This window comes from Eleginops maclovinus, chromosome 3 (assembly GCF_036324505.1).
Source record: "Eleginops maclovinus isolate JMC-PN-2008 ecotype Puerto Natales chromosome 3, JC_Emac_rtc_rv5, whole genome shotgun sequence".
Taxonomy (NCBI): Eukaryota; Metazoa; Chordata; class Actinopteri; order Perciformes; family Eleginopidae; genus Eleginops; species Eleginops maclovinus.
Window position 1 is genome coordinate 7431060 of NC_086351.1, and position 20761 is coordinate 7451820.

Sequence of the window (20761 nt, forward strand, 5' to 3'; positions counted from 1 at the left end):
AAAAATGATCAATTGTGGCAGCCTATTTAACATATCAGCAATACTAAAATGATTTTAAAAAAAACCCTGTTTTCTTGGAAACAATGTTGAAATAATTAAAATGATGGGCCTAACATTATCCCTAGAGTCTGGTTTATCTATGGCAACCAACACATAACATACTGTATATAACATGAAGAGCATTTTGTAATGGGGATACAGAATGGGGAAAAACACTTCAGAAAACAGCAGCATCCCAAGCATGCATGAACAGCATCTGTTAACAAAAGTTTGGATCAGAGCTTTTAATTCTCTTGAGCTAAAAGACAGATCGTTCCAGTCACAATTCCCAGACCAACAATATATTAACATCGGTAAACATTAAACAAAATTGAGAAATGTTCAAATCTAAAACGAAAAAAATTAGACAATGGCTTTAAAAGCAAAAATTAAAGCGATTAAAAAACATGATTTTGGTCCCAAGTATTCCCCTCTTAGTGCTAACCTTGCACTGTAAACAAAAACATTGAGTTAAGTACCAACACAAACACAAAAAAGACTGCAAAATAACGTTAATCATATCCTCTAACAATCAAACCGTTCAGAAATGTTTACATCAGCAATCCCACTGCATGAAATCATAATCACCGCCTGACCATTAGACCCATATTACATTCAAAAGTTAACCAAACAGTAATCAGGTATTTTTATAAATCAAGTATTAAACATCCAGCTATGAAAAGCTTGACATTTCTCCTTACTGAAACAATCAGGCCGTCTGACTCTCTAAAGTCTGAAATGACTGATTCACTCCAGAGAATCAGGAAGGTAGCAATTGAGGAAAGATGCCAAAACAAGGCAGGTTGGTGAACCTCCAAACAGTGGAGAGCTACGTATAAATAGATTCAATGTACACCACGATAAATATGCTGAAGAGGCAGAAAGGTGGTGCAGAAAGTGCAAAAGTAATCTTTCGTTTTTGTGCAGTAAGTTCGCATCTCGTCAGTACAGTAGTCGTTGGCTATCACAGTGTGTGTTTGATGCCAGTCAGAGGTTCACGTCTGTTCTGCAGGTTCTGCTGCAGCTCTCTGAACAGATGGTCCCGCTCCTCAGCATCCACCAGGATTTGCTACATGGAAGAACAAGTAAAGATCTCAGTCACCATCACAATGTTTCATATAGAGCTCAGCTGTATCACACTTCACACAAAACATGTTTTTTTGCAGGATCTTTTTTTTGTAGATGTGAGGATAATAAGATTAGTATTTATTATCACAGACTTATGCTTTAATTGTTGCACTTAACTCTTGTTGACCCACTTTATTTTTTAAATTCCCTACATTACTATAGACAATCGTATCACTTAATATACCTTTTGTAGTTGCAGACCTTAAAATGGAGTACTTATCACCCAAATCCTGGCCCTCATTATGTTACTAATGGTCCAGCTCTAATTATGATGGGTATAATTCTACACTTTTGAGGTTTATGTTTTTTTTTTTACAATTTGGGTTGTGATGGATGGGAAAGCAAACATTCATTTCAAAAAGGTTGATAATACCAACATTTGTTATTTTTCCTAAAGAAATGTGTGTGGGAGTTTGTTGTAGAGGAGAACACTGTTTGTAGAGCAACATGGAAGATGTGTTCCTTATCAACATGCATGCAGCAATCACTGAGACAACCAGCATCATATTCCTGCACTGCACCTCTATGAGTTTGTCTCTCTTCTCCAGACTGTCCCTCAGTTTCCTCTCCCCTCTCTCTCGGTCCTCCCTGGTGTTCTGCCACACCCTGTCCACCTCCTTCTTCTCCTTCTCTTTCTCCCTCAGCGCCTGCCGGGTTTCTTTGAGTTGCTCCGATAGAGAGGAAACCGTCTGACTGTGGCTCTGCTGCTGGTTCTGATGAAAAGAAAAAGCAAAAGTAAAAAAGGCTGAGATTAAATTGAGTGCCGAGTGCCAAAAAACCTTGATATCAAAATTGTCCGCCCAAATAGTATAATCCGCTCCTCATGCTAACATCTCACCTGCACCATGTCCTGGTACTCCTGAAGGGCTGTGGTGAGTTTTTCAACCTCCCTACACAAGGTGGCGCCACTTCCCTCTCTGTCCATTGCCAACCCCTGACCATTCACAGAGCCAGAGAGGGGGAAATGTGTGAGTACAATTTTTCCTTTTCATATTACAGAGACAATACAAGCTCTGCAACTTTGTCTGTGGAAGATGTTAAATGCTTTGAGAGGTAAAAAAGCCATGTCACCTTCTACCCCTAACAGAAATGGCATTGATGTGTTTTACCTGCGCATCTTTGCGACAGCTCTCCAGCTCCTGGATGAGAGCGTCCTTCTCCTGCAGGACAGTAGCGAGGGCTCGGTCCCTCTGTCTCCATACCTCCTTCTCTTTCTCCACCTCCCTCAGAAGTCTCTCCTTCTCCCCCAGAGCCACTCGCAGGTCCTGCAGCGGGGACAAAATGAAGTCTTTCTTAATAAAACTCACAAGTACATGCAGAGTTAACAGTGAAGGCGACACACATGTACACTGTGTGTGTGGTCTGAACATCTATGCATGAAATTCCATCCCTGGTTTCTGATGTGTGTGTGCATGTACGTGTTCATACATTAATGACATCCTGGTTACACTGAAGCACGGTGTTGAGCATGTCGAGGTCTTTCTCTCTGTCTTTTCCAGCCTTCCTGAGTGCCTCAATCTCTTTCTCCATGCTCTTCTCATTCTCTGTCGCTTCCAACCTCAAAGTCTGCAGGGCAGCCTACAGATCACAAAACATGCAACATGCAATGTAATACCCATTTTACAATCATACCAGCTGATAAAGAAAGTGTGATTAGAAACCAGTAGCCACAATATGGCAAATAACACGTTGGTGTTTTCATTGATTCTCAGTAGTAGATTACAATACTTTCAAAAGATCTTAATAATTTAATTAATTCAACGCAAGTTTTACTTGATGTATTCGCTGGAGTTAAAATCTGCATTAAAAAACATTATGTTGATTATGTGAGATTCAATGACAGCAACAATGGAGTTATATTAAAATAGAGTGAAATATCAGCCGTTTTTTTTTCCACAGAGCCTGAGGAAATAACTGACATGCTGCTGCTAGACTGGTAAAACTTCCTGCAGGGCTCAGGTAACACACAAGTAGGAATCACAAGACCTGCTGCGCTGATACAGAAATCGTTAGTGACAGCAGCACTGAGTCAGCCAAAGTCCATCCCATAACTGCTTTGCTTCATTGAGTGGGTAAAATGTCATCATAAGCCAACCCAACAAAAGCATGTCAACAATGGGGATGGAAAAGGACAGTGTCAGCACTAACCTTGTTGGCAGATGTAGTCTCTTTCAGATTTTCAGCCAGCTTGTTGGCTAGCTCAGCCCCTCCTCCCTCCTCCACACACAGCCTTCTGATCAGACCCATACACTCCTGCAGGAGAGGAAACATCTGCCTGCTTAGTGCAACATACCAAACACATTCATCTGACAGCACAGTGAGGGGAAAACCAGAACACAAATGTTTTCCCCTTCAAAGATTTTAAAGATCTAGAGATTATCCAAGCAAAAAAAAAAATCAATTGACCCAGCCTTAATAACCTGAGCCCAGTGTTCACATACTGTAGAGGCCAGAGCAGATACATATGCAAACATCAAGCAGTGCAGTCATAAATCTGCAGCTCCATTAAACAGACATTACATATCTACTCCACCTGTAACTCAAAGATCTGAGTAAAAGAAATGTACCTCCTGAAAATGTTGGTGACACATTTGTTTGACATTTAAGGGACCGTGTTTTTATTTTATATAATATACACATATATGCACACACACACACACACACACATATGCTATGTTATTTATTTTTCACTCTATAGAAACAGCTGATGTATCACTATATTATACTAAGCTAAATGCATGCTTTTTTTTTTTATACCTACATTGTTGGATATTAAAAAGTTAATATGCTTATTTAGTTTTTTGGTAATAGTAAGGTGAGAAGATTGATTTAACTTGCATATCTGTATGTACGAGTATGACTATAAAGCCAGCATCTGGTTAGGTAATTTTAGCACAAAAAATTGAGGGGAGAGTCAGCACGGCTTTGTGCAGAGTTCACAAAATGTGTCCACCAGCTCAATAATTAACAGGCCATATTGAGTATGTTTTGTGTTTGAACAGAGCCAGGCAGCCACTTTCCCAAGTTTCTGATCTTTATGCTAAGCTAAGCTAACAAGCAGCTGGCTGTGGCTTCACATGAACAGACAAATATGAGTGTGGCCATGGTATTCTCATCTGTCATCACAGAAACAGAGTTGTTTTATGTATTTGGAAATAACATTTTATCAGTGAAATCAAACCAAAGGTAAAAGTCAAAAGGGGAATTTGTTATACTGTCACTTATTAATAATCTTTAATAGGCTGTTTACATTAAAGCAACCTTTCAGATAAGTCAGTCTTTGGTCATTTTAAAAAAAATACTTCCTGAATGCTTTGGACATTTAGTTATAATGTTCATCCAGAGAGATTTCCAATAAAGCTCCTGCTGTTAATCAGTAGCTAAAAATAAAGCAGCAAACACACGTCAGTGACACTGGTACAATGTACGAGCAGACAGCGTGAATGCAGCTTGGGCACTGCCACTTTAAGGGCGTAGGGTGACTTCACAGACAAACAACATTCCTGTGAGCTTAGAGCCAAAACCCGGGCAGCGGCAGAAGATCCCACTGCTGTGTGCATGACTGACTCCTGTCCCCCCTCATCACCTCACCCACCTGGATCAGACGCTCCCGGCTGTGCAGCGAGAGACCGAGGCTCTGCAGCAGGGAGCTGCCACCCTCCGCTTGAACTAACTGAGTGAAAGAGGAAAACAAATAACAACTTTAGAAGTCAAATGAACATTTCTGGAGTAGGGCTGGGTCCAGAATCTATAGCCTGGGTTTAGGTGCAGCAACTAACAATCATTCATAACAACAGAATACAGGGAAGAATGCCCTAACAATATCATCAAGTGGCTTGTTTTGTCCACCAACAGGCCCAAAACCCCAAATATTTTGTGTTTGCTTTAAGGTTAGACTAAAAAGACAAAACTGTAAACAACTGGCAAATGACTGAACAGCTTCGGTGGTGTTTCCCACTACAGTCAAGTTCTCGGGGAGCACATTTTGCCACACACAAACACACTCATGAGGCATTGCTGTTTTGGCTGGTGACAAGCAATTGGTCTGTTACTACCTTCTGTCTTTGGACATGCAATGTTTCATTTCCACCACCCCTTTTTATTGATTTAAAGATCACAGATTAGTTAATAATGACAATATGAATTGCTACTTTTCTCTTCATTTCTTTTACAGATACTCAATGCATGTTTGATAGGAATTCACAAATCTGTTTGCAGATTCAACCTAAGATAGGTAGTCGCATCACTGTCACTTCAGTATTTACAACTGTAAGTGAATGCACCTCACCGCAGATGACATAACGTTCAGTCTATGGTTAGACCCAGCTGTCACATTCAGGTTAATAAGGTTAATAGCTCAACAGGCTATCATTTACAAAAGGTTATCAGGTTATGGTTGGTTCTGTGGCTTTTACAGTCTTTAAAGTGTGATAGTAATAAACTTTGAATCATAAATCCGTTGAGAGATTTGCTCGTACGCTGAACACTTTTTCATGTTTAAACCTGCTGCCACTTCGACATCTTTCTCCTAAATTATTTTTTGAATATTTAGCTCTGTCAGAATGAGGAACATTGAGTTCACATGATAAGCAGAGATCACGTGAACTCAAAGCAGCTGGGGCACTTTTAATGATATTCTGAGTGAAGACTACTAAGCCCTGGGCAAACTCTACCGGTCGGGGAGGATTCCTGCGAGAGGCCGTACGAGTGTGTGTATGTGTGTGTGTGTGTGTGTGTGTGTGTGTGTGTGTGTCCTTATCTCCACCTGTAAGTGAGGAAGCACGGACACACCCTTCGGCAGACACAACACCATGGTGCATCCACCCTCCACTCCTTTCATACATTATATTGGTGCTCAGTCAACATTCACACAGTGGTTAATGGAGCCATTGATGTGACTCAGGAATTGTTGCACTACGTAAATCAACCCATTGTTTTGCGTCCCAAAAAAACGTTAGGAGGCAGTAATCTCTTACGACAGCAGGTTGAAATAACAACTTCACAGACCTCTCAATCTTTATTTATCTCAGTTTAGGATTATCAAGAGATTCATTTGTTTTCGCCTCATATTATATATATATTGATAAACTTTACATTGTATGAAGGAGCAGTTTGATATTTTGGGAAACACTTTTACACTTTCTTGCTGAGTCAGATGATAATTGATACCCTTGTCATAAGGTTTCATTAAATATGAAGATACAACCAGCAGCCAGTTAGCTTAGATTAGCATGGCAATGACTGGAAACTATGAGCTTTTGTTTTATCCATTAAAAAAAAAATGGTTTTAATGTGTTATAATTGAATTTTGTGGTGTACGGTTACAGCATAAAAGCATTCTTCAATGTTTAATTTTGACACCTGAAACTAATATTTTCAGAGTAAGCATTATAGGTGCGGGTAGGTATATTTTTAATCTATGGACAGAAGCAGACTAGCCGTTTGCAGTCTTTATGCTAAGCTAACTATGGGAGAACAAAGTGAATACTCACAGGGGCCCAATCCTCTGACCCATTGGGTTCACTCAGTTTGCTCCTCCCATGTTTCAGCTCGGCCTCCAGGGTCCTGATGTGGGACAGCGCTTGGTCCAGCTGGCCTCGCAGGTGTTTGACAGCGTGGGGAACCCTGCCAGAAGAGCTCTGGAATCACAAATGGTTTCATGGTAAACATGGGTCTTGGTGGTATTAAGGTAAAACAGGTGGTTGTTGTAGTCTAGTTGGACTGCTGGACAGACTTCTCTTGCTCCCGGATAAATCTATTGAAGCACACTGTGTCAATATTTAATGCATGCAGAGCATTTGTTTAGAGTTTCTCCTTATACATAAAGCTGGGGAGGATTTTAATACAAATATTTGGGCAGCAGCTTTTGCCCCTACTCCCTGTACAATCGGGTCATTTATGCAGTCACTTTTTAATTTGTTTTTATTTTGCCATCAACTTGTTTTTCTTTTTAAATAAGCCCAACTTACATTGCAAAGACTAACCACCACCTTGTGCCAACATGAGTCAATAAAAGCATTATATTGCCATTTCAAGTGTGCAATCATCTGTGTGTTTGAGAGCAAGCAGGAAACAGTTTTAAATATGTGGCTTTTATTTAGATTTGAATAGCCTTTGTAAAGGAAGAAGAAGAAGAAGAAGAAGAAGAAGAAGACGACATACTTTTATTAATCCCTTACAGGGAAATTGCTTTCTCTACTCTTTTGTGTTGACACACATTAAACACACAGAGGATAAACATGCACAAACACAGAGGAAATACATGCACACACAACCACATGCAGAGGAGAGGTGGCAGAGCAGAGAGGCAGCCAGGTACCCGGCGCCAAGGGAGCAGATAGAGGTTAGGTGCCTTGCTCAAGGGCACCTCGGCAGTGGCCTAGGAGGAGAACTGGCACCTCTCCAGCTACCAGCTCACTCCATATTTTTTTTTGGTCCGATCGGGACGTGAACCGACGACCCTTCGGTCCCAAGACCAAGTATATGGATCATTTTTCGAAATGAACTTTGGAAACTTTTTAAACGTGGACGACATAAATAAGAGACTTGATTATCTTTATCAAGTTCTTGATTTGGGACTTAAATATGCACTTTACTTTATTTATAAATATTTTGCCCTTCAACTGTACGTGCACTCTGAGATTTCTTGGGTCATTTTTGCCCTCCTTATTTTCAGACACATTTTGATTCTAAGGCATGTTGAGACAGAAATGACAACACTCACATTTCCATGAAGAGGAACGAACTCTTCCCTCAGCTCTGATAGGATATCCCCGTCCTCTTCATCCATGTCCTCCCCTCCGTACTCCACATTCCTAAAGTGCAGCACCCTGTTCACTGAGGGTGACGCCATCTCTCCAGCTTTTCCCGAGTACTTCCTGCCTAGAACTGGGATCTTACTCCCTGATGGAGAACTGACCGGATTCCCCCCGATACTTCTCAGCTCCTTCAGCACAAAGTTAGTCGACTGAGCTCCTGGTGAGTCAAATGGGTCGTTGCCATCAAGAGAGTCCAGAGACTGAATTGACGCTGTTCGGGAAGACGCCTGTAAGGACAGAGTGGACCCGGCCAGTGAAGAAGGGCTGGAGCTGAATGACGGCATCCTCTGCCAGTGGAGGGGCATGCTCTGAGATTTGTCCCGCGACAACGCCAACGGGGAGAAGGGTTGGAAAGGCAAATGGCGAGGCACGCCACAAACCGACTCATAATCCGAGTCTGACACCCGTAAAGAATCACAGCCTTCACACCCTTTGCCCTTCCTGCATCTTTTACCCGTTCTTATAAAATACGGGCATGTGTCCCACTTCTCGGACCAGCACTCGTACTCTGAGAGTGCCATATTCTCTTTGAGCAACTCCCTGTAGCCCTCCTTCTCCCCATCCCCGTCCTCCTCGCTGGTGCTGCCCCGGCTCTGGAGGTCCTGCGGGTTTCTCTGGTAGTATATTTGGCGCACCCACTGTCTGATCTTGTCCCTCTCCTGCAACAGCTTCTGGAGCCTCTCGGACGATAGCACTCTCACCCTGGATATCACCGTGTCGAACTTGAACACCCGCTCCAGGACGCACATGCATTTGCCACAAACAAACTCCCCCTGCCCGTTGCCTCGTGGTACACACTGCCCCAGAATGTGAGTCAACACGGAGAGCAGATCCATCCCTTTGGATGGGGAGTTCAGGGATAACTGGGACTTGGAAAGAGACACAGAGGAACCCAGAGATGACATGCTGCCTGTGAAGAGAAAAATACAGTTTTTCTACAGCAGGCTAAGGCAGCTTAGATGAAATCATATTCATAATTGTATTTCCACTATTGGAGAGAAAGAGTTAGGGACAATTTTGAACATGTGTTCATTTTATTACTTCCCCAAGTCATCACTTGCTAGATGACAGGTGCATTTGTAATTGAGTGACGTGGTTATGCTATAATGAGAGTTGTTAATCCGAAGTAGCGCGAGGCATTAGGTAAAATATTTATAAAATCAGATTAAAAATAGCAGGCTTTAAATTGCAATGTCAGAAAAAGACTTCCTATGTCTTAGCATTTTTAATAAAGGAATAGTAAGACTTTTTTGTAGTAACTCTGAAAGAATTTTCGTATTTCCTCATTCTCCAGACTCACCCCAGGGGCTGCTCTGCGAGGACCGGGACAGACTGCCTCCCCTCAGGGACTCTGTCGGGGTCTGAGGCGGACCGGCCTTCTTATTTAAGCCCCCAAACAGCCAGCGCCTTTGGTTTCCCATGAGAGCTCCGCCACACATTCGGCAAAAGTCATGTTTACCCCTTGAAGACATCGTGGACTTGTTGTCGCGTTAGATGATGGAAACACTCTGTAAATCAAAGCAGGAAAAAACAGGGATGCATTCAAATGAAATGGTTCCTAACCTAAACCATGAGCAACTCACAGAGCCATTAGCTTAGCTATAAACTATACCGTTTTCCCACAATGAGATTATAAGAATACTGCATATTTAATCTCTTTAGGCATCTTATCTTATTCAAATTCAACAATCGAAAAAAACAACAACTTTAGAAACCTTAGGGAAAGTGTTAATTCTTCAACTACACACAAATGATTGGTGGTATTTACAAATATTCATAAAACAAACCAATTTCTCAGGGTGACCTGTTCTTTATTGTTTTTATTTGGTCCAGCAGTGGCTCAGTCAGTAGACCTAAAAATATGGGGTGTGGACTGCTACTTGGAGAGGTCCCAGTTCACCTCCTGGGCCCTGCCTTGGAACCCTTCAGCAAGACCCTCCACATGCACAATAGCTGCCCACTGCTCCGAGAGATCACATTTCACTGTGTATATGTATGTGTGACAAATAAAGAGGGTTTCATCCTCTGATTCTAATGTTAATTCTAATTCAATTATGTTCATTATATCCCAAGAAATTAGGAAAGGCTACATATAAGGTGAGGCAGTTATGGAATCAGAAAGAGGACCCCACAGATTGATCTTGTGACCTCTTGTAGGAGATTATAGGAGAGAAAGATTATTTTTATGTTAGCCTAACAGCTGGCATTGTTTTTAGGGAAATGTATTAATTGTCCAGCTCTGTTCACATTAAAACAGGTCAGATAAAGTTTGATAGAGCCATCTAATCGACCCTGTTTGACACATTGTGTCTGCCTAGTACTTATGCTTTTGATTTAGTTGTATTTCTTTCCTGTATTGATGTTTTGTTCACTTTATTGCAGCTCTCAGCTGCTGGGTGTTTACTGTAGCTGCCCACAGGGCGGGACACGTCAACCTTGAGCCACGCTGACAAAATCCAGTCGATGAATGAAACTCTCGGCAACAGTCAGTCTCTCCACGAAGCTTTCCCCCGCTCACAAGTCAGAAATGAGACTTCCATGAATCATTTTAACCACTGTAACCTTACAGACTACCATTGTAAAACCATTTAGGACTTAATAAAACAATTACGTATGAATTTAACATGATAATATGTGTTTGAATGAGGAAACGGTGAACTTAACCCATTAATATGATACATATTAATATGTTTGCTCAAGTAAACCGTGAATTAAACCCATACATTAGATACATACTGCCACCATCCACGACCTTTGACAGCCTAAATACAACAGCATGCGACATGTCGCCAAAGCACGCGACATGTTCCCAGGGGGAAACTCTTCATCATCCAGTGGAAAACAGTTCAACTATCATGTATCTGATTCTATTTTAAGCGACTGAAGTGCACCGCTTCAATGCGAAAGTAACAACACCGTGTGAAAGCGGAGCAGTGAGTGTTCCGTTAAAATAATAAGCATTGGACGCCGTTGAGTTCACTTTTTACGTAACAAACAAACATTTAGCCATGCAGAGAAAGTATGTTTGAAATCTTACGTTAGCTTTCGCCACTGGACCTGGGACTCACGCGCTGGGAGAAGTTTAAAGTCCGACACGAGAGAAAGACATCTTCATGTTAGTCTCAACACGATGCCAGGTCACACAAAACGAGTGTTAGGTAAAGTTTCTTACTTCAAATCTCTACGGGAGCTGGAGCTGGGCTGAGGAGCGTTGCAGCACACCGGAGCAGCAGCGGAAGAGAGGCGGTGGGTGTCACCTTGCTGACGTCATAGCTCTTACCTGTTTGGGGAGGTGTGCAAATACTCACACAGGAGGGGAGAGTGGGGTAATGTTGTCCCTCCTCCAGTGGTGTAAAGTAACTAAGTAGATTTACTAAAATACTGTATTTAAGTTTTGAGGGTCATGTACTTTACTTGAGTAGCCTAGTCTACCCCACTTTTTACTCCACTACTTCTATTTAATACAATAAGTTACCTTGCATATTCAGTTTAATGATGTGAATATACTCAAGTAGGACTTTAGTTACACCTGTAGTAAATACACAAGCTACCCTGCAGTATACAAAGTACTTCAAATACGCTCCAACTTCACCAGCTATGATAACACTAATAAATAATTACAATCACAATGTATAATTTATATTTTTCTGAAATGGGACAACTTATTGGTACTTTAAGCATATTTTGAGGCTAATACTTTTTTACTTTTGTACAAGATCTAAATACTTCTCCCACCTCTGGTGCTAAAAAATTATGCATAAGCATCAACATAACTTACATTCCTAATTGTATAGCTATTTAAGAATAACGTATCAGATTCTTATTACAATCTAAAAATGTGTAAGCTTTACTTTATTAGCCTACCACACAATCCATAACTCAACCCCTATGAATCAGTTTGTTAATTGAAATCAATGTTTTTAATTGATTGATCACAGCCCCTGTCCTGCTTTACTCTAATCATGAGTGAAGGGCTAAAGAGTCAACATGTAGCCTATACTCTGCAGTCAGAGGCCAGCTGAGTATTATGTAGCTTAAAATGTGCTTCACAAGGTGCATGGACAACATCACTTTCAATAAAACAGGATAATTATACATCATCTTAAAGCAGGGGTTTTCAACCGGTGGTCCGCGGACCCCTGGTGGTCCGCGGCGGCATTGCATGTGGTCCGTGACAAGAGCCTATGTTGATCAGTTCACCATTGTTTTTTTTTAATATAAATTCGCTTTGATATTTCAACACATTTCCAGAATACCGTTACATATCGTGAAAAATATGTTTAAAATAATATAAAGGAAATTCAAGCTGACAGAATGTAGCCTTGCGCCTATCCAGTCTATGGTAGCCTGTGATTCGCTAATGGTAATGAGTTGCGTCGCTAACCTCACTTATTATTCATTACGTACAGTCTTGCGAGCAAAGTTGACACACATTTATAAGCATAGCCGACGAGAGTATTTTAAGATAGGTTGTAGTACAGCAAACATTTGTTACATATGTACTAGTCTAGCTATATATCTAGCACCAATGGATCGTTTTGTAGTGAGGAAAGTGCCAGAGGGACAGGCTGCCATGACAGAGGATCAGGCTGCCACGACAGAGGGACAGGCCGCCACGATAGGGCAAGGACAGGCTTCCGAAGCGTCAACTTCGCAAAAAAGCCGAAAAAGAAAATACAATGAGGAATATGTTAAATATGGATTCACAGTGACGACAGACAGAGCAGGAGAGCAGGTACCACTGTGTTTCGTATGTTCAACAATTCTCTGTAATGAAGCTATGAAGCCGTCGAAACTTACGCGGCATATGGAGACGCATCACGTCCACTTGAAGGCCAAACCCGTTGAGTACATGCAACAGATGTTGCGTGATTTCAAAGGACAGCAGGCTACCATGAGGAAGAGTGCAAAAATAAATGAAAACGCACTGAAAGCATCGTATCTGGTCGCTCTCAGGGTTGCAAAAAGTAAGAAGCCCCATACCATTGCAGAGCAGCTTATATTGCCAGCAGCCATAGATATGTGCAGAGCTATGGTAAGCGAAGAATGTGCCAACAAATTAAAAACTATTCCGTTGTCAGACAACACAATCGGAAGACGAATTGGGGAAATGGCAAATGATGTCAAAGACCAGCTGATGGCAAAACTTCAGACAGTTCTGTTTTCCCTTCAAATCGACGAGACGACAGATGTTACTAATGATGCGCAACTGTTAACATTTGTGCGATACGAGGACAGTGGCACTATGTGCGAGGAATTTCTTTTTTGCAAACCACTGCCCGGGCGAACTACCGGTGTAGAAATATTTAAAGCACTGGACGATTTTTTCACGGAGCACAATATCTCGTGGCAGAGGTGCGTTGCATTATGCAGCGATGGGGCCCGAGCCATGAGTGGCAGCAAGACTGGACTGTTTGCGCATGTAAGGAGGGTGGCTCCGGGGGTAATTTGGACACACTGCCTGATTCATAGAGAGGCTCTCGCCTCCAAAGATCTCAGTGTTGAGCTCAGTGGTGTGTTTGATGTCGTTGTCAAGACGGTCAACTTCATAAAACGAAACGCATTGAATACACGCCTGTTTTCATCCCTATGCCATGACTTGGGAAGTGAACACAGCTCTCTCCTTTATCATTCAGAGGTGCGTTGGCTGTCTCGCGGCGCTGTGCTCGCCTGTGTGTTTGAACTACGCGGAGCTATCTACGAGTTCTTGTGCGAGAAGCATTCTGATCTGGCTTCCAATTTCAACGATAGTTACTGGTTAACTAAGCTGGCGTACCTCACAGATGTTTTTGCAGAGCTGAACAAGTTGAACAGCTCCATGCAAGGGAGAGATGCAAACGTCATGCAGCTCTACGAGAAGCTCGACGCATTTGTGAAAAAAATGTCAAAGTGGATCGAACGAGTGGAGAGCAATAACTTGGCGATGTTTCCTTCAGTTGAGGAATACCCTGACAGCACTGACATCAACGACACTATATGTGAGCATTTGAGGAAGCTTGTGCGTCAATTCGCAAAGTACTTCACTGATTCGGAAGAGTGGCGCCGTGACAGCAAGTGGATCCTGCTCCCATTCAGTGACGATGCATCAGTAGGGTCAAGTCTGACGGCTGTGGAAGAGGATAAGCTGATTGAGATGTCCACAGACTCTGTCAGGAGGCATATGTACGACACACAGCCCCTTGTTAAATTCTGGATAAGTTGCCAGACAGAATTTCCACAGCTTGCTGCAAAAGCAATGAGGTGTCTTTTGCCCTTTCCAACCACATACCTGTGTGAGAGTGGTTTTTCTACACTGGCGTACTTAAAGAATAAGTACAGGGCTAGGCTTGATCCAGAGAATGACATGAGACTGTCTCTGTCTACCATTTCGCCACGAATAGACAGGCTGTGTGGACTTCACCACGCCCAGATATCACACTGACAGGTAGGCCTAATTCTCCCATGTTTTCACTGTTACGACCCTGGCGGGTTTAGGCCCCGCCCTGTGTTAATGGTAAGCCTGTTCTCTCTCCCTGCTTTTCTCAATCTCTCTCTGCTTTTCTCAATCTCTCTGTCTCTACAGCAGGTGATTGGTGACAGGTCTGTCCTGGCTGGGTTATAAAAGCCCTGACCAGCCAGCAGTTGAGGCTGCCTTGGTCTTCATTTGTTGGATTTTGGTTCTCCGGTGTTGTTGGATTTTTGTTCTCCGTTGTTGTTTTGTCACACACCTAGACTGACTTTGCATGACATTTTTAGTTACTTTTCCCAATACTGAATTGCACAACACTTTATTATTCTTTATTCTTTCTTTAAAATAATCTTTAATTTAATTTAATTTAATAAATCTACTTTTATTATTATAAAATCTGCGTGGCCTCTCTTTCATGTTTCATGCATTGAGCTATGCATGTAACACCAAATACACACGCGCACGCGCAGGCACATCAGTGGGCCGCGGATTGCTTTCTAGTCCGAATGGTGGTCCCTGGGACAAAACCAGTTGAAAACCCCTGTCTTAAAGGGTTCAAATTGAAACAGGGACATCATATTAGTTTTTATGGTGACTATTTATTTAATTGTATTGTGGGAATCGATGTTGAGGCTGTTCTTCATGGTACTGTAAAAGTATTTATATTTAAAGGAGCTTTATTTTATTTTATCTGTATACTTTAACATATGTGCAGCATCCTTATGAAAACTGCTTTCCAATACAACAATCACAAAACACTGCAGTATCGTAAAAGTTTGATAAGACAATTATGTTCTGTAAAACAATAGAATGCAAAGGAGTTTATTTTCTTGTGCGCAGTGGGTTTTTTATTAGGGTTAACATGCAGTGTGAATTTGTTTCGGTCAAGCGTTATTGTTACATCCCAGCAACACATTTCACATTTTCATACTTCATCATATCTCTGATGTTAACACCACAAAATGCTTTTGGGAACAACCTCACTTAACAGTTTGGGTAGAAGTCTGAAAAAATAAACATACTGTTCCAACAATATACTGTATTTAATACAGGTACAACATTTCAGATTTTATTAAAGCATCAGTTGTCACATAAGACAGAAATGTATCACTAAGCTGCACTCTGTGGGTTGAGACTCAATCTTATTCCTCAAAGTGTAACCCCAAATAGTTGAGGTCAAGTTAGTGTTCACTCACCACTGTGTGAAGTCATCTTTAACTCCAGAGTACCATTAACTTCCACTAGAGGTCAGAGATTGATTACTCATGGCTCCTGAAATGCCACGATGCATGGCTTGCTTCAGACTGACTTTTACTTGCAATATGAAAGACACTTTGAGCTTGTTTCTATAACATTTAATTCAAAGCACTGGAAATCCAACACCACAGAGTGTTAGTTGTGTATGAAAGCCATTTTTGTTCACAATTGTTTAAGTCTCATGCAAAAACGAGCAGTTATTTAGAAAATGTGAACATTTATCTTTTGTGTTTTAGTTTTAATTGAAAACATAAGAAACATGTTCACTACCCTGGACTATTCATTATCTTAGACCTAGACTATTCCTAGGCGTAAAAATCTTCAGAATTTGGTTATATATATTTATTGGAAACATGTACATGGTAATGAAGTGAACTATTACTGCACTCACAATATTTACACACCGATTAATTGACCTCAATTTAATGCTTCATAAGGAAAAAATACATTATGGAAACCTACGACAATAACATATAGAAACATTGTTTGTCCCCACTGTCATACCATTTTGGTTTATATGTTTGCTGTCTTGAATGAAAATCATATGAATGAAATACAGTTTAGATGATATACACTTTTTTAGTTAAATAATGACGTTGCATTAACATCTCTCAGTCTGTTTTCATGTGAGCCACTTCTCTATGCAGCTCCTGAACACTGTGTAGTTTGAGTGCCACTGAACGTGCTTCACTCCAGAGTGAAGGCACACCGACACGTCGCCACGAGCGTTTAGGGTCTTCAGCCCAAACGTATCGTTTCTGTAAAACTTTCAAAAGGAGAGAAGAAGCGAAGGACAGGTTTTATGATAATAGTAAGAGAGAGATGTTTACAATAATGCAGAGGGCCTGAAGTTAAAATGAAGGTGTGCTTTCAGTCAATATAGAAGTGATACAAAGGTGTATGCATACAATACTGTGGAATTTACCTCCTGGTTCCCCATTTCTACAATGGTTTCATTGCTGTCATAGAATCCAAAGTGACTGTGTAGAAAAAAAGGAAACAGTCAGTGAAGATTTCTTGAAAGTGTATATTTAACACTAAATTGTTGCTTGTATTTATCACAGACACATAAAAAACCAAGAAGAATGTACGGTTAAAAAAACAATTTGTAAATTTGTTATGAAACCTTGACTGCCACGGTGTGATGACGCCATCGTCTGGTCCTCCAATCAGCACAAGCTTCTTGATCCTAAGGAAGTTTTCCCTCCATGCTGAGGAGGTCAAATGTAGAAATGCATGTCCATACATTTTTACTGCATATGCACAAGAATACCACTAATACTAACTGTAATTAATTTCACTACCTTTCATTTTGTTGTGAGGTCTGTCCCCATTGAGGATAGCCAGAAAGCTGTTTCTCTGCAGGTAGCGCGATCGATGGTGAGGGTCTAAGGTGAAATTATAAATAGATATCTGTAGTGTCTTTTCAAGAGGGAATACAATACTATGTCCAGGTTCTCTTCTGTTAAAGCTAAAGCTGTTCTCAAATGCTCACCCCTCCAGTAGTCACAGATAGACACTTTCTGTCCCACTCTGTTGTAGCAAATACGAAACACAGTCTTCTTCATGCAGTCAGGAAATACCCGCTTCAGGTATTCTGTCTCTGTGGAGGTAAGAAGTGCTTGGAAATTGAGAACAGGGGTTTCTCAGACTTTGGGCCTCCCTTTAGAAAAAGCTTTAAAAAAGATGTTCCCTGACTCCTTTACTTTTTTAGTTTCACTCAAATTGCATGTCCACTGGATCACGATCATTTTCTGAACTATAAAGCCCCAACAAATGAGCCAAGCCTGAGATTGCTGTTAAACATAACATCCGATTACATAAAAAAAGATCTATCCTTAGGCATTTATTGGTTTCTGATTAAGGCAAAGTAAGGAAAATCCCACAAACTATATCAATGAACTATCTCCTTAACAAATAACTGGTGGTGTAGTGTTTTCCCTTCCATTCACTAAGAATCTGCTGAAGCTGTTGGGCCTCACTCAAAAACAGCTTCCTCCCACATTTAAAACCTGTGCTTTAAGATCTATGACCAATCATTACTGTTACATGTTTGAATTAACTGAGAGTACTAAAATCTCATCATTACCAGGAGGACAAACATTATACAGACAAGAATAAAAGTGAAAATGAAGCTCCCTCACCTCCATACTGCCCGGCCAGTGGGGATGACAGCGAAATGAAGGTGTGCACTTTGTGATCTGGAACCATGGAGAGTAGTGCTCGACAAATTAAACCACCTTTAAAAGAAAAAAAGAGGACACAACATCAAGCCAATGCTTACAAACCACTACACAGTATAATATATGATGCAGTTATTATTTTAATCTCTCCAATATATTTGAGATATTTTGCCAGATACATAAAAACGTTGACCTGCTTATGACCAGTAGACCAAAGTCGAATATATACTCTATGGAACAAACGTGTCTACTAAATTTAATGACATCAATCCATAATAATAAACGTTTTCTTCCAATAAACGCTTAGAGCTAAACCATGAGCCACATCAGGAAAAAAAAGGTGTTTGTTTCGGTATGCCAGAATTAAGGAAGTAAGATTTGGTATAGAGATATTGTTCCTCAAATTCATGGAGTGTATGCATATCAGGTTTGCAATGCATTGCACAGCTGTGTGTCTGTGTTTAGTCTTTGTTCCTGAATGTTTTACCACTTTTGTACCTATTGTTCTGCTGTATGTGTGTGTGTGTGTGTGTGTGTGTGTGTGTGTGTGTGTGTGTGTGTGTGTGTGTGTGTGTGTGTGTGTGTGTGTGTGTGTGTGTGTGTGTGTGTGTGTGTGTGTGTGAGACCTTGTGAAAGGCAAATCAGATCATCAAGGTCATGTAATCAACAGCCTTCTAGCTGCATTGTTATTTGCAGTGTTAACTTAATATTCTTACATATACTCATGGTGGATATTTTCTTGAATTGAAACAGACACTCTGTTCCTTTCCGCTCTGTGAGATTGTCCTTGCACAGATTATAACACCCATGCTTGTAATGGTAGTGCAGTGCTAAATCAATAGGATTTTAGCAAAAGTCTACCTTTCATCTGTAATGCTACCCTAAGAACTAGCAGTGTGTTTCAAAGCTGTATTTTATTTATTTTAACTAGGTTTATTTTAAGACCAATGTAAATCAGCAGGATTTGGGCTCTGGACTGTAGTACAAGACTGCTTTAGTGTACAGACAGGCATCAATACGGCTGACCGAGACAAAGACAATGTGGGGCAAGAGTGGGTGTTATAAACTGTGCTGAGGAGTCAAAAAAAAGCAAAGGATCAACATTATGGTTGATTATGTTATAATTAAGTCAGTTTACTTCGTATATGTTTATGTTTTCAAACAAAAAACGGTCAGATGTAGATGCTTAGAGACATTTTCCTACATGACTAAATAATGGAAATGTTGTTTGCATACAGTGTGAGTGAGAGGACCTTGTGAGAAGCACAGAAGATGGACGCCATCAGGAGCCTTTTGCACGATGTCGTTGAAGGCTTTCCTGAAACCTTGCACCTGCGTCCACATGGGCTTCAGACTGCACATGTTGTCATACAAGTCAATCACGTCCACCTCAGTGCCTGGATGCACCTATAGGAATAACATAATTTAAAGGAAGTAACAAAACCCTGGTGATCACTGAATAAATCCACGGTCAACAAACTACCAGCGTGAATTCTGATTATGTTATTAGTCGATTCAGTCATGTGGGCTCATATTCATAACAAAACTGATCTGGAGGAATACGATATGTCAGAGGTATAGATATCATACACTTAAAACTTTGTGCTGATTTTCACTCCACTTGAAATCTGACTGCCTTTAAAATAATCTGTAACAATACTTTAGATATTAAGGCTGATATAAGTTTAATAAATTATTTTGGGTTAGAGAGAGGGGTGCCTCACTGATGGAACAAATATCATGTTTTACAAATAGTTTATTTCTTTAAATACATTGTATACTTTAACGATGTACTTAGGTTACTTAATAATAGTAATTAATAAAGTGAATTTAGTCACCAATTACTTTGCAGATTCACACTGTGAATATGTAGCAGGTATATAAATATACAGGAATGCATTTAACCATCTCATAAATGATGTATTATTGCATTTTCTTTAATAACAAAGTAGTTAAAAGCAATTTCACCAGCTGCAAATAGATGCTTACAAAGTAATGCTTTACTTTTAAAATACATTTATATAACCTTTACTTAAGCAACATTTAATAGGGTATTAGTTATTCTGTTTTACTCTTGTTTTCTATTTTTAAGGTCTTAGCTTTTTCTGAATTTCAGCAGTCTCTCCTTAAATCAAACTTTTTTTTACATCATCTTAGATTTTGGAAAACCTTACCTTATTTATGTAACGAGACAACGTTTTGAACTCTTTCGGCCCATCGAAAAGGCCATGCACAATGATGACAGGCTTGTACCCGTTAATGCAGACTCCTGTCAGGAGCAGCCCAAGCACCAGCAGAGGCACGGGGCAATCTCGGAACATCTGCGGAGTCTTCATCTCTGCTCCCGGCCACTGGCGAGCCCTCTGTCCGGGCTGACTGGAGGATCGATTGAGCGGCTGCAGAAGATGAGGATGTCTTTAAACGTCCTGATGAGGAACTTTCAAGTTCTTTCAACTTTTGCTTTTTGACTTGGAGAGCATCAGCGCACTTCCTCATAACTCATACTGAAATTGCTTGTCGTTTTTTCCGAAGGTGGTGTATAAGATCACATCCGTTTTGAGACTCTCAGATACGTAGTGCTGAGGGCTCACCCATATTTTAGACCGACTTTAAGCGCTATTATAGCGTGTGTAACACTTTGTCATTTAACATTAATATGATTATACGTCTATTATAAATTACAATGACGTAGGCATACAAGTTAATGCATCAATAACTCCAATGCACTATAACGCTGAAATTGTTCCTTTTTGCATACTGACTTATTTTACTTTTATTTGATGTATATTTGAATTCTAAGACTTTTGTTATTTTACTGAAGGAACTCACTAAACTCCTGTTTTGAATGCAATACTTCTACAATACACTGTGGTGTACATTTAATTATA

At 40.6% G+C, this 20761-nt stretch overlaps 3 protein-coding genes across 4 annotated transcripts; 1 reads left to right on the forward strand and 2 right to left on the reverse strand.

The window, feature by feature from the left end:
* Window positions 1-269: 269 nt before the first annotated feature.
* Window positions 270-11256, reverse strand: si:ch73-95l15.5 (putative leucine-rich repeat-containing protein DDB_G0290503). 2 transcript variants are annotated; one of them, XM_063878890.1, is made up of 12 exons: window positions 11158-11256; window positions 11023-11056; window positions 9286-9493; window positions 7892-8895; window positions 6660-6806; window positions 4763-4840; window positions 3316-3420; window positions 2596-2745; window positions 2277-2432; window positions 2006-2101; window positions 1689-1880; window positions 270-1108 (listed from the first exon to the last, which is right to left on the reverse strand). In XM_063878890.1, the coding sequence occupies exons 3-12, from the start codon at window positions 9455-9457 to the stop codon at window positions 1004-1006; spliced, it is 2205 nt and encodes a 734-aa protein (XP_063734960.1). In that variant the 5' UTR covers window positions 9458-9493; window positions 11023-11056; window positions 11158-11256; the 3' UTR covers window positions 270-1003. The 2 variants fall into 2 exon arrangements, with proteins under 2 accessions (XP_063734960.1, XP_063734959.1); XM_063878889.1 differs by having other exon boundaries at window positions 11023-11230.
* Window positions 11257-12670: 1414 nt separating this feature from the next.
* Window positions 12671-14978, forward strand: LOC134861466 (zinc finger MYM-type protein 6-like). Its single transcript, XM_063878688.1, has 2 exons — window positions 12671-14409; window positions 14548-14978. The coding sequence occupies exon 1, from the start codon at window positions 12766-12768 to the stop codon at window positions 14404-14406; it is 1641 nt and encodes a 546-aa protein (XP_063734758.1). The 5' UTR covers window positions 12671-12765; the 3' UTR covers window positions 14407-14409; window positions 14548-14978.
* A 263-nt stretch (window positions 14979-15241) lies between these two features.
* On the reverse strand, window positions 15242-20402 carry LOC134861586 (lysosomal thioesterase PPT2-like). The gene is made up of 8 exons (XM_063878893.1): window positions 20048-20402; window positions 19127-19280; window positions 17835-17930; window positions 17186-17293; window positions 16995-17078; window positions 16817-16901; window positions 16616-16670; window positions 15242-16456 (listed from the first exon to the last, which is right to left on the reverse strand). Exons 1-8 carry the CDS (start codon window positions 20207-20209, stop codon window positions 16313-16315), a joined length of 888 nt encoding a protein of 295 aa, XP_063734963.1. The 5' UTR covers window positions 20210-20402; the 3' UTR covers window positions 15242-16312.
* Window positions 20403-20761: the final 359 nt, after the last annotated feature.

What these genes read in the sequence shown, in the direction of transcription:
- si:ch73-95l15.5 (XM_063878890.1), bottom strand. Translation starts at nt 9,457, where the DNA reads ATGTCTTCAAGGGGTAAACATGACTTTTGCCGAATGTGTGGCGGAGCT. An exon ending in AGACTACATCTGCCAACAAG is followed by an intron (nt 2,746 to 3,315) that starts GTTAGTGCTGAC and finishes TGTGATCTGTAG; the next exon opens with GCTGCCCTGCAGACTTTGAG. An exon ending in AGAGAGACAAACTCATAGAG is followed by an intron (nt 1,109 to 1,688) that starts GTGCAGTGCAGG and finishes TCTTCCATGTAG; the next exon opens with CAAATCCTGGTGGATGCTGA.
- LOC134861466 (XM_063878688.1), top strand. Translation starts at nt 12,766, where the DNA reads ATGAAGCCGTCGAAACTTACGCGGCATATGGAGACGCATCACGTCCAC.
- LOC134861586 (XM_063878893.1), bottom strand. Translation starts at nt 20,209, where the DNA reads ATGAAGACTCCGCAGATGTTCCGAGATTGCCCCGTGCCTCTGCTGGTG. An exon ending in TGTCTCGTTACATAAATAAG is followed by an intron (nt 19,281 to 20,047) that starts GTAAGGTTTTCC and finishes TTATTCCTATAG; the next exon opens with GTGCATCCAGGCACTGAGGT. An exon ending in TAGAAATGGGGAACCAGGAG is followed by an intron (nt 16,457 to 16,615) that starts GTAAATTCCACA and finishes TCCTTTTGAAAG; the next exon opens with TTTTACAGAAACGATACGTT.